The 12,602-nt window shown below is 38.4% G+C and overlaps 1 protein-coding gene across 4 annotated transcripts; it reads right to left on the reverse strand.

Annotated features, from left to right (window-relative positions):
• Positions 1-4,075: 4,075 nt before the first annotated feature.
• LOC127559900 (cornifin-A-like) lies at positions 4,076-7,049 on the reverse strand. Of its 4 annotated transcripts, none has more exons than XM_051994051.1 (3): positions 6,911-7,049; positions 4,805-5,365; positions 4,076-4,708 (listed from the first exon to the last, which is right to left on the reverse strand). In XM_051994051.1, the coding sequence occupies exons 2-3, from the start codon at positions 5,342-5,344 to the stop codon at positions 4,439-4,441; spliced, it is 810 nt and encodes a 269-aa protein (XP_051850011.1). In that variant the 5' UTR covers positions 5,345-5,365; positions 6,911-7,049; the 3' UTR covers positions 4,076-4,438. The 4 variants fall into 4 exon arrangements, with proteins under 4 accessions (XP_051850011.1, XP_051850010.1, XP_051850009.1 ...); XM_051994050.1 differs by having other exon boundaries at positions 4,076-5,116; positions 5,165-5,365; positions 6,911-7,048; XM_051994049.1 differs by having other exon boundaries at positions 4,076-4,972; positions 5,021-5,365; positions 6,911-7,048.
• Positions 7,050-12,602: the final 5,553 nt, after the last annotated feature.

Raw genomic sequence — 12,602 nt, forward strand, 5'->3', positions numbered from 1 at the left:
AGTCCACTTAGAATGAATTATATGCAATCATTCTAGCTCTTACTTATTTTCCAGGAGATATAAATATAATATCTGATTCGGCCTATTCAGTAGGTGTGGTACAAAGAATTGCCACAGCCCAAATAAAATTTTTAGCCTCTAATATATGTCAGCTCTTCAAGGAACTTCAAGAGCAAGTGAGAAAGCATCCAGGTAAGATTTATATTTTGCATGTCCACTCTCATAGTGGACTTTCAGATCCTATTTTTGATGGTAATTCAAAGGCAGATAACCTTCTAACTATGCTGGCCAATACTCCTTTATTTCAAAAAACCCAAGAATCTCATTTTAAATATCATCAGACTGCTCGAGCTTTATGTTTGCAATTTGGAATAACAAGAGAGGAAGCTAGGAGCATAGTAAAAGCCTGTACGGCTTGCCTTCCTTTTCATGCTCCTATACTGCCTCCAGGGAAAAACGCTTGTGATTTGAGACCCAATGAAATTTGGCAAATGGATGTGACCCATTATAAAAATTTTTGTCGTCTGTCTTTTATCCATGTTGAGGTAGACACTTTTTTCAGGATTCACTTTTGCAATACCAGCAACAAAAGAGACAGCCCAAGTGGTCACTGAATTCCTTATACAAGCATTTGCTATTATAGATGTGCCACAAGCCATAAAAACAGACAATGGGCCTGCATATACTTCTAAACATTTTGGACACTTTGTGCACAGTATAAGATTTTGCACACCACTAGCATACCCTTTAATCCTCAAGGACAGGCAATAGTAGAGAGGAGAAACAGAGACATTAAAACACTCCTCCAAAAACAAAAGAAAGGGGGAGCCACAGGTAACCCTAGAGAACTTCTAAATCTAGCTCTTTATACTATTAATTTCTTAATTTTTGACAAAGATGCACTGGCTCCGGCGGATAGGTTTTATAACCCACCAGAAGGGCAGTGTCCAGTGCGAGCAGCTCCACTCAGGTGGATAATCACCAGGTGATGTGGAGAGACCCAGAAAATGGTGAATGGAAGGGACCAGATAGGTTAACTGCTTGGGGGAGAGGGTTTGCTTGTATTTCCACAGGTGGAGAAGGAATCAGATGGGTGCCAACAAGTCGTATTCGCCTTGTCCATCGGAGAGAGATGGAGCAGACCCTTGAAACAAAGGAGAAGACCCAAGAAACATCAGATGGTTTCATTGCTGACTGTGCCCACCACTGAAAGAGCATGGCAGTTATGGTGTTTGACTCATGAGCATCAAAAATTGTTAGACTTCAAAACCCTCAAGAATCACTGGATTCTCTGAGACATGATAAGATTGTTGTAGGACTTCAAAACCCTCAGGAATTATTGGATTCTCTGAGATATGTTAAGACTGTTGTAGGACTTGAAAACCCTCAAGAATCATTGGATTTTCTGAGAAATAAAAAGACTGTTGCAGGATTTCAAAAACTTGCGGAGATCATTGGATTCCCTGACACATGAAGCAATGGACAATAGATTTTAGACTATTTCTTGGCTGCTGAAGAAGGTGTATGTGTGTTTACCTACCCTTCTAAGATTTCTGGAAATCTTTTACACCATATTGATTTATATTGTTTGTTATATCACTACTTGCATGTACAATTCATGTTTGTTGTACCACATTGAGCCTGCACTGGTTGTGGGGAGAGTCATCACTAATAGTCTGTGCATTATTGCTATGTGCTTGTGTAATACTTCCCATGCTGATGGGTTTGTACATACCTGTTGCTAATAAGAGCCTTCAGCCCAGAAACTCGCTAGCAACCCCCACTTCCCTTTGGTGCTTTTCATCTCCCTTCCTGAGATGTCGGGGAGGGTGTGATCATCTCCTTTTTAGTGCTTTCACTTCCCTTCCTGAGAAGGCAGGGAGGGATCACCTACTTTTGGGGGGCTCTCACCATCCTGAGAAGTCAGGGATAGCAGTGACCACCTGTGTTCTAAAACAAAAGAAAGTGGGAGACGTAGAGAGCTGAAACTATTGAGTCAATGCACTGAGGTCAGGACTGCTGAGCACTTGAGGCTAACTACTGATTGGACAATACTCTATGGGCATATGCTTGGAAAATGGTCCTTTCCACTATCCGTACTGGCTCAATGATTGGTGTATACAAAGGATTATAGGAAGGACTAGGGGGTGGAGTAAGACTAGCCAGAGACACATTTTGGTAGTAGATAAGGGAGAAGACGGTTGTGGAGATTCTGCTTCCATCCTGTTCAATCCTGCATCTAAGACCAAGAATAAAGTACAAGGACTTTTGCTTATCTTGACTCAGCTGATTCTGAGGTATCCTGGGTGCTAGCGCAGTCATCACAGAAAGGCCTGGAAATATTTACATGAATTGGTGCTGAGTAAAACAAGCAGAACCAGGAATACAGCATTCACAGTAACAGCAAAAATGTGCTATCATCAACTATGAAAGACATGGTTCTTTTCAGTGGTTCAGTGAATAATCCCAAATAGACTTTGGACAGAAAATGCTATCTGCAGAAAAATAACTAAGGAGACTAAATGTAAATCAATACATGCTATGTTCACTTCTTTTTTCTGTTTTTTACCTATTTTTTCCCTTTTGATCTGATTTTTTTTCCTCAATGTAAAAAATAAATTTACTAGAACAACAAATAAAGCAGGAAAGGTGTGTTCTGGTCTCTGTTGTACAACTGACATGGTGTAGGTCCTCTTTCTGGACCTTAACTTTCTTTTTTTATATTATTATAACTTTTTATTGATAGAATCCATGCCTGGGTAATTTTTTTTACAACATTATCTCTTGCACTCACTTCTGTTCCAACTTTTCCCCTCCCTCCCTTCACCTCTTCCCCCAGATGGCAAGCAGTCCTATACATGTTGAATATGTCACCGTATATCCTAGATAACAATATATGTGTGCAGAACCGAACAGTTCTCTTGTTGCACAGGAAGAATTGGATTCAGAAGGTAAAAAATAACCTCAAAAAAAAAAAAACGCAAAGAGTTTACATTCATTTCCCAGTGTTCTTTCTTTGGGTGTAGCTGCTTCTGTCCATCCTTGATCAATTGAAACTAAGTTAGGTCTCTTTGTCAAAGAAATCCACTTCCATCAGAATACATCCTCATACAGTATCGTTGTTGAAGTATATAATGATCTCCTGGTTCTGTTCATTTCATTTAGCATCAATTCATGTAAGTCTCTCCAAGCCTCTCTGTATTCATCCTGCTGGTCATTTCTTACAGAATAATAATATTCCATTACATTCATATGCCACAATTTACCCAACTGTTCTCCAATTGATGGGTATCCATTCATTTTCCAGTTTCTAGCCACTACAAACAGGACCTTAACTTTCTTAGCTGTAAAATAAAAGATTTGGTCTAGAGCTTCTTAAACTGTGGGTTGCAATCTCATATGGAGTCTCATAACTGAATAGAGAAGTCAAAAAATTCCATTGAGTAAGTACCATGACTCCTCAGAATGAGGGGCAATTCATCTAATAAAAGAAATGATAATATATTACACTACCAATTATTTTTTAAGTGAGATGGTTAATGAAAATATTATTCTCTTGTTGCAGATTTTAAAAAATAGCATTTCAGAGAGATTAAGAGATTTTCCTAAATTACCTGCCAGTAAGTGGCAGATTCTAGACTGAAATCCAGCTTTCTGATCCAAGATAAATGGCCTTTTCCCCTCTATTATCAATAGGTACAGGGATGGACTTGCTGGCTTGGGAGAGGGTAAGGTCATTGGGATACAGATACTGAGCTGCATCCTGGGGTAGAGCCAGATGCTTCAAACCTGGTTGGGTTGGAGAGGGCTTTTTGGGAGTATAGCATAACATAACAGTCCATTGTTTGTTTTCTGAATTCCTGTTTGATACCTAGTATGGTGCCAGTTCAGCCTAAAGCCTTATGTCCTCTTCCTGCCAATTCCTCCTCTTTGTTCAGAGTTCTTGAGTTAAGAAAGTTATTTTCTAGACCTCCCTCCATATGTACCCTCCCTCCACCCAGAAGAAAGTAGAAGACAAGAGACCATGGTTGGAAAGACTCAAAAAGAAGCATCCAATGACACATATACAACAAAAGTCACATGGAAAATGAGTTTAATGGGACCAGAATAGAAAGTCACTCCTGAACTTAAACCTTGCTGGATTTATCCTGATTCCAGCCCTGACAGCCGTGTAGCCAGAGGGCCAGCTCAGGCAGATGCAACTTTAGCTGATCCAAGTGCTTAGGAATCCTAGGGGGGGACAGACTTCTGTAGCATTTTCAGGACCCAAATGAAGGGAAGGACCATTGCTAATTAACTTCAGCATATTAATTATAAGCTGAAAAGCACCAGGGGAGAACTCTCTCCCTGGAAGTACAGCTAGCAATTAGGATTAGAAAGCTGATGGCACATCTGGTGACTGGTCCTGTGGAGGGTGTCATCCTGGGCTGTTGTACTTCTACTTGGCCTTGGGGACCTGTGTGCACTTCTCTTGGGGTAGAGGTGTAACGATCTTGATGGAACAAGGGTCTGGTCCTTTGGTGACGCATGGTTCTGGGGTCTTGGGGCGGCCTGACTCTGGCACCTTAGGCTGGCAAGGATCTGGGGTCTTGGGGCGGCATGGCTCTGGCACCTTAGGCTGGCAAGGATCTGGGGTCTTGGGGCGGCGTGGCTCTGGCGCCTTAGGTTGGCAAGGCTCTGGGACCTTGGGGCGGCATGGCTCTGGCGCCTTAGGCTGGCAAGGATCTGGGAGCTTGGGGCGGCATGGCTCTGGCACCTTAGGCTGGCAAGGATCTGGGAGCTTGGGGCGGCATGGCTCTGGCACCTTAGGCTGGCAAGGATCTGGGAGCTTGGGGCGGCATGGCTCTGGCACCTTAGGCTGGCAAGGATCTGGGACCTTCGGCTGGCATGGCTCTGGTACCTTAGGCTGGCAAGGCTCTGGGATCTTGGGGCGGCATGGCTCTGGTACCTTAGGCTGGCAAGGATCTGGGACCTTGGGGCGGCATGGTTCTGGTGCCTTAGGCTGGCAAGGATCTGGGACCTTGGGGCGGCATGGTTCTGGCACCTTAGGCTGGCAAGGTTCTGGGGCCTTGGGGCGGCATGGCTCTGGCACCTTAGGCTGGCAAGGATCTGGGACCTTTGGCTGGCATGGCTCTGGTGCCTTAGGCTGGCAAGGATCTGGGACCTTTGGCTGGCATGGCTCTGGGACCTTGGGGCGGCATGGCTCTGGCACCTTAGGCTGGCAAGGTTCTGGGGCCTTGGGGGCGCATGGATCCTGAGGAGGTGGCTGGCAGGGCTGTTTCACCTGCTGCTGGTTAGCTTGGGGAGGTGGGGTACATGACAACTTCTGTTGCTGAGAAGACATGGCTCTGTGATGTGGATAGACCTGGGGTGAAAAGGACAATTCTGTGGTTATGTTACCAGGTGAGGCATCAAGAGCCTACTTTGGAAACCCAAACCTTTCCTTCTCCTCTTTCCAAGTCTTCCCCATTTTCATAAATAGGTTTTGAATCTTGCTAGCTTCAAAGACAGAATGATAAGCAGTTATTCACCTGTACTTTCTGACTTGCTGGCTCTGCTGAAGGATTTATCTATGAGCAGGTATAGGATTATAGATTTAAGAGCACTAAAAGATTCTTTAGAGGTTAATCAGTCCACCCCCTTAATTTTACAAATGAGGAAACTGAGGGCAAGAAAACAAAACCCATAGAGCATTTTACTAATTGAAAGAATATATCTCCTCCCTATCACCAAACCAAACTCAGCTCAGTTTTAGCCTCTTGCTAAAGTAACTGGATTTCTGAAGCCATTGAACAACATTGGTGAATTCTATGCTCCCTATAGGTGAGGGTTGAGATGAAATTGTCATGGGTGCCTCCTGGCTTTTGATTCTTCATGTGGTGAAAATTGCAAAAACATTATCCATGAGACTAACAAGGAATCTTATTTGGTGGGGGGGAAGGGGAGGGAGTTCCTCAAAGTTAAGATCTTAAACAGTTTTCTGACTCAAACTCTAGCTCTCTTTCTACTATACTATCCTAAGTCCCCATATGAAATAGCCATTCTTTCTCACTGTGTGTGTTTCTGTCTCTGTCTGTCTCTGTCTCTGTCTCTCTGTCTCTCTCTTTCTCTCTCTCTCTCTCTCTCTCTCTCTCTCTCTCTCTCTCTCTCTCTCTCTCTCCCCTCGCCCCACGTCAAGTGTTCTTTTCTTAAGGTGTCTCTCTCTGCCTCACACTATCATTCTGTGATGTGTTCTTTCTGTCCTCACCAATCCTCCTTGCCTTAATTACTACTACACATTCTAACTCCATTATCAATGGTTACACAATTCAGCATATTTCTGGGAGAGATATAAAAAACATCATTAAGGTACTTTGGTCCTAAAATGCGTCAGAAAAATTATAATCCTATGAGCTGCCAAATTTTTCCCTTAAATCCCATGAATTGCTATGTTAAATACCCAAGGTTTAACTTTCTCTAAGAAGCCCTCTTCATGGATAATGGTGCTCTAGAGGACAAAGCACCAGACTAAGAGTCAGAAGATCTATATTCAAGTACCAGTTCTGCTATTAATTATGTGATCTTGAGCAAATCACTTCTCTAGGTCAAAGTTACTTGCTCTGGAAAATTAAAGGATTGGATTATTGGTGATGTCTAAGATCCCTTGCAGCCTTGAGATCTTCTAGTTTTACAAAGTACTCCAAATGAATATTAAGTGCATATTAATATATAGATCTAGCATCACGGAACATTTTCCAATAGACAATGAAATGTCTAATATTGGGTGAAAAGCCATGGTCTCTAATATAGTTTCTGCTTTAGAGTCCCATTTCTGCTACTACTTAGATTCCTCACATCCAAAATGAAATTCTGCAACTTCGTGATTCTAAGATTTTCAAAATGTCAAGAAAATCAGAGTAGAGAGACTCACCTGGTTGATATTCAGAAAAAAACAAGCTAAGTTTCTTGGATCTGTTGTTGAATCCTAGATCTACTGAGAGTCTTTTATATCATACCCTCTCAACCCTGCCTCAAGGTAATGGGATCACTCTGGTCCTTAATGTTTTCATTCTTTCCCTGCCCAATTATGAATCATCTCAATTTCTCTCAATTACCTGTCAGTCCAGTCTTTGTGATGAAACCACCCACTTAACATTCCTTTGGCACCAGTTGAATGACAGTGATGTCATCATGGCCTAATCCCCACTGCCCTCCAACATTCTGGACTTTTCTATGTATGTATGGTGGGACCAGAGACAGATTATTCCTAGGGATATTTTCTGAGTTTAATAGGGGAGTGAGGGGGAAATAATGGGGACCTCTTGTGGTGTGATCAGTCTCCCATCTTCAAATGACCCCTGAGTCCATTGGATAAAATGAGATAAAGATCTATTAGATAAAATCTTTTCTCGGGTGTTTTTCTCATGTAAAGAGTTTTGCTAGAAGTTCAGTGTCCTGGGTTGTTGGGAATAGAGAGAGGGGAGGGAAATTCAGACACTGGAGAGAAACAGCAGTAGTGATAGAGATAGATGTAGTCTTAGAAAATATTATAAACTTCTCAGCAGGAACTTCAGGTCCCTTCACAAAATGCCTCTTCCCTTTTCTCCTCATCCCATTTACCATCATTCCTTATACAATTCCTTCTTCATAAAATCTTGATTCCAGCTTCATATATCCAATGCCCATCTCCTGGCCATCTCCTTACCTCATTCTGTTTTGGGGATCTGCATAGGTTGGAGATTAATAGGGCAGCACACCATTTCTCCCCTTTCTTCCCCATAGTTATTCACCCTATGCTTTCTGACTTACTAGCTCTGCTGACCTTTACCTTCCTCATTACTCAGCTTTGGCTCTTTTTCCTTTCAAAAATATCTTTCATATGCCTTTCTTTCCCTAAACCTCAAGATAATAAAAAAGGGAAAAGGACCCACATGCACAAAGATATTTGTAGCAATTCTTTTTGTAGAAACAAGGAACTAGAAATTGAGTGGGTGTCCATCGGTTGGAGAATGGCTGAGTAAGTTATGGTATATGAAGATAATGAAATATTATTGTACTGTTAGAAATTATGAACAAGTTGGTTTCAGAAAAGCCTGGAAAAAGCTACATGAACTGATACTGAGGGAAGTGAGCAGAACCAAGATAACATTGTACACAGTAACAACAAGATTATGTGATGCTCAACTGTAATGGACTTGGTTCTTCTCAATAATGTGGTGATTCAAAGTAATTCCAATAGACTTGGGATGGAAAGAGCCATCTGCATCCTGAGAGAGAACTATGGAGATTGAATGTGGCTCAAAGTATAATATTTTCATCTTTTTGTTTGTTTCTCATGTTTTTCTTCTTTTTGGTCTGATTTTTATTGTACACATGACAAATATGGAAATATGTTTAAAAGGATTGTATATATTTAACCTGTATCAAATTGTTTGCTGTCTTGGGGAGGAGGGAAATAAAGGAGAGAGAGAAAAAAAATGTAGAACACAAAGTTTTACAAAAATGAATGCTGAAAACTATCTTTACATGTATTTGGAAAAATAAAAAAACAATTAAAAAAAAAAACCTCTTCATACTGAATTTCTTGTCCCCCATCTCCAGTTCTAGAACTCCATTTTCCCTAATCCCTCTCATCTTTTCAGAGTAAAAAATACTATCTTTCTTGTAAACTGACTCTTCCCCCCAAACTCATATCCATCCTATACACATACACCAAGGACAAGTTTTTACCTACAGGAATAACTGAGCACAAATGAGTCAATTATGGGAGGAGGAAATACTGGACTTGTATCGGCCTCTGGTATATAGTCCCCTCTCCCTGTGACATTACTTTGTATCATTGGGAGAAGACCTCCTGGGTAGGCAAGTCACCTGGACCTCAAATTAGGAAATTTAAATAGAAATAAAGTTGCTTAATACCAGAAATAACTATTTCTGGCTCTCATTGACCTGATGTGAGGAAGAATAAACAATTAGTCCAGGTGGAAATAAATGCTTCATTCATAACATTCCCCAATCAGCATGACCAAAGCTAGAACAGGTAAATGCTCAAGCATCTTGTGCTGGACTTCACTGAGTGCAATGCTCTTTGTTGACACATTTACTAGACTGGTAGCTCAAGGAAATGCCATAGATATAACGTGACTATATTTCAGAAGGTTTTCTTTACAAAATTCTAGGAGTTATGATTAAGAAGATAATCTGTGACCATTTAGGAAGGAAAGTGGTAATCACCAAGAGTCAGATAAGATTCATCATTAACAAATCCTGCTAGATTAACTTCTGTTTTTCTGATGGACTAGATACAACATACCCCAGTTTCAATCATCATTCCAATGAACAAGATGGGGGAAGGCAAATGCAGTTGAATAATTCATTTAGCTGAATTCACAGCTGATTGAAAGAACAATTCTACCCAAAGAGTATTGATTAATAGATAGAAATCAACCAAGAAATGAGTCTCTATTTGTGGGCCCAGGAATCTCTTTTCTGTTCTGCCCATTTTTTATGAGTTCATTAGACGTAGTCATAGATAACATGCTTATGAAAATAATGCAGTTCAGTTTGACATAACCCGAATTTATTAATTATCTTTAAAGTAGTGTGGGACACCAACAAAAACTAAATAGGTAAGCACAGAGACACACACAGACAAAAGTTAAGGGGCTAGAATAGAATCTATTATGCTTCAGGTGAAGTTTAAAAAAACAGGGTTAGCGATCATTATCTCAAGCAAAGCAAAAGCAAAAATAGTTAATTAAAAGAGATAAGGATTGAAACTCCTGAAAGTTACCATAGACAATGAAGTGATATCAAAACTGAACACATATGCAGATAGTATATAGCCTTTAAATTCTTTAAAAAGAAATTAAATTATTTATAGGAGAAAAAGACAATACAATTATACTGGTGGGGGACCTCAACTTTCCCCTCTCAGAACAAGATAAATCTAAACAAAAAAGAAGTTTAAGAGGTGAACAGAATTCTAGAAAAGTTAGGTGATAGGTCTCTGGAGAAAAAGGCATGTATCTTTTTTTCAATAGTACATGACATCTATACAAAAACTGACCATGTATTAGGGCATTTAAAAACCTCACAACCAAATGAGGGAGTAGAAGTATTAAATGCATCGTCTTCAGGTCATAATGCAATAGAAATTATATTCAACAAAGGACAGTAGAAGAATAGATTAAAAATTAATTGGAAACTAAATAATCTAACCCTAAATAAGTAAGTGAAAGAAGAAACCATAGAAACAATAATTTCATTAAAAACAATGACAACAATAAGACAACACACCAAAATTTATGGGATACAGCCGAAGTACTACTTAAAGAAATTCTATTCTCTAAATTCTTGTATCAGTAAAATAGGAAAAGAGCAGATCGATGAAGGCAGCTAAAAAAAAAACTATAAAAAAAATTTTTAAATCTCCAATTAACCATCAAATTGGAAATCCTGAAAAACAAAGGAGTGGTAAACAAAATTGAAAGTAAGAAAACCATTGAATTAACAAATAAAAAGAAAGTGCTTTTATGGGGGGGGAACAATAAAATTTATAAACCATTGGTTAATTTGATTTTTAAAAAGGAAAGAAGAAAATTATCAGTATTAAAAGGGAGGCAGATGAATTCACCACCAATGAAGAAGAAATTAAAACAATTATTAGGAGCTATTTTGGCCAATTCTATGCCAATAAACCAGATAATCTAAATAAAGTGGATGAATATTTTTTTAAAATATAAATTTCCCAGATTAATTTAAAAAAAAGAAACAAAATACCAAAATAGCTCAATCTTAGAAAAAGAAATTGCAAAAGACATCAATGAAATCCCTAAAAAAATCCTCAGGGACAACTGGATTCACAAGCAAATTCTAGCAAACATTAAAAACTAATTAATCCCAATGTTATAAACTATTTAGAAACATAAACAAAAAAGGAATCCTACCAAATCCCTTTTGCTAATATGATATCTAAACCAGAAAGAGTGAAAACAGAAAAAGAAAATTGTAGACCAATTTCCCTAGTGAATATTGATGCAAAAATATTTAAATAAACTACTAGTAAAAATGCAGCAATGTATCACAAAAATCATACACTACAACAAGGTGGGATTTATGCTGGAAATGCATGGCTGGTTCACATAAGGAAACCTATTAGCATAATTTGCCATACCAATAACAAAAACCAACAGAAAGCATATGATTATCTTAATAGATGCAGAAAAAGGTTTTTGACAAAGTACAACTCCCATTCCTATTTAACAACCAGAGAGCATAGAAATAAATGGATCTTACTTTTCAATGGTAATATTTACCTAAAACCATTAGCAAACATCTGTAATTGTGATAAATTGGAAGCCTTTCCAGTAAAATCAGAAATGAAGTAAAAATGCTCATTATCAACTCTATTATTCAGCATCACACTAGAAATGCTAACTATGGAAATAAGAGAAGAAAAAAATTGAAGAGATTAGAATAGGCAATGAATGAGCAAAAAAAAAAAATCATTCTTTGCAGATATGATGGTATACTTAAGAGAATCCTAGATAATCAACTCAAAAACTAACTGAAGTAAATAACATTAGCAAAGTTGTAGGATACAAAGTAAACTTACATCATCAGCATTTCTATATGTGTTACCAACAAAAGCAGCAACAAGAAACAGAAAGAGATAATTGTAGACTTTATGGCAGAAACTAGGTATAGATCAACATCTCATACCATTTAACAAGACAAGGTCAAAATTGATACATGCTTTAGACATAAAGGGTGAGACCACAAGCAAATTAATAAAGCATAGTTAAAATTTTCAAATGACTTAAAGAGCATTACAAAATGTAAAATGGATCACTTTGATTATATACAATTAAAGTTGTTATATAAACAAAATCAATGCAACCAAAATTAGGAGGAAAGAAGAAAACTGGGGTTGGGGGAAATTTACAATAAGTATCTCTGATAAATACAGAATAATAAGTACAGAAAACTGAGTCAAATACAACTCAAATACAAACATAAGTCAAAACTGAGTCAAATACAAATCATTCCTCAATTGACAAATGGTCAAAGGATATGAATAAAGTTTTCAGATTAAGAAATCAAAGCCATTTGAAAAAATTGATCTAAGTCACTATTGATTAGAAAATGTAAATTAAAGCAACACTAAGATACCACTTCATACCTGTCAGATTGAATAGTGTGACAGGAAAGGAAAATAAGAAATGTTGGAGGGGATGTCGGAAAACTGGGAACTAAGATATTGTTGGTGGAGTTGTAACCTAATCTAATCATTTTGAAGAGCAATTTAGAATTATACCCAAAATGTTATAAAACTGCAGAATCTTTGATTCAACAAAATCACTTCTAAGTCTGTATATCAAAAAAATTAAAAGAAGGAAAGGGATTATTTGTACAAAAATATTTCAAGTCTCTCTTTTTGTGGTAATTAAGAATTGGAATTGAGGAGATAGCCAATTGGATAATGGCTAAACAAGCTGTGGTATATTAATGAAATGGAATAGTATTGTGCTACAAGAAATGACAAGCAAGGTGATTTCAGAAAAATCTTAGAGAATTTACATGAACTGAGGCAAAGTAAAGTGAAAACCAAAGGGACATTA

This window comes from Antechinus flavipes, chromosome 4, assembly GCF_016432865.1.
Source record: "Antechinus flavipes isolate AdamAnt ecotype Samford, QLD, Australia chromosome 4, AdamAnt_v2, whole genome shotgun sequence".
In the NCBI taxonomy this organism is placed as follows: Eukaryota; Metazoa; Chordata; class Mammalia; order Dasyuromorphia; family Dasyuridae; genus Antechinus; species Antechinus flavipes.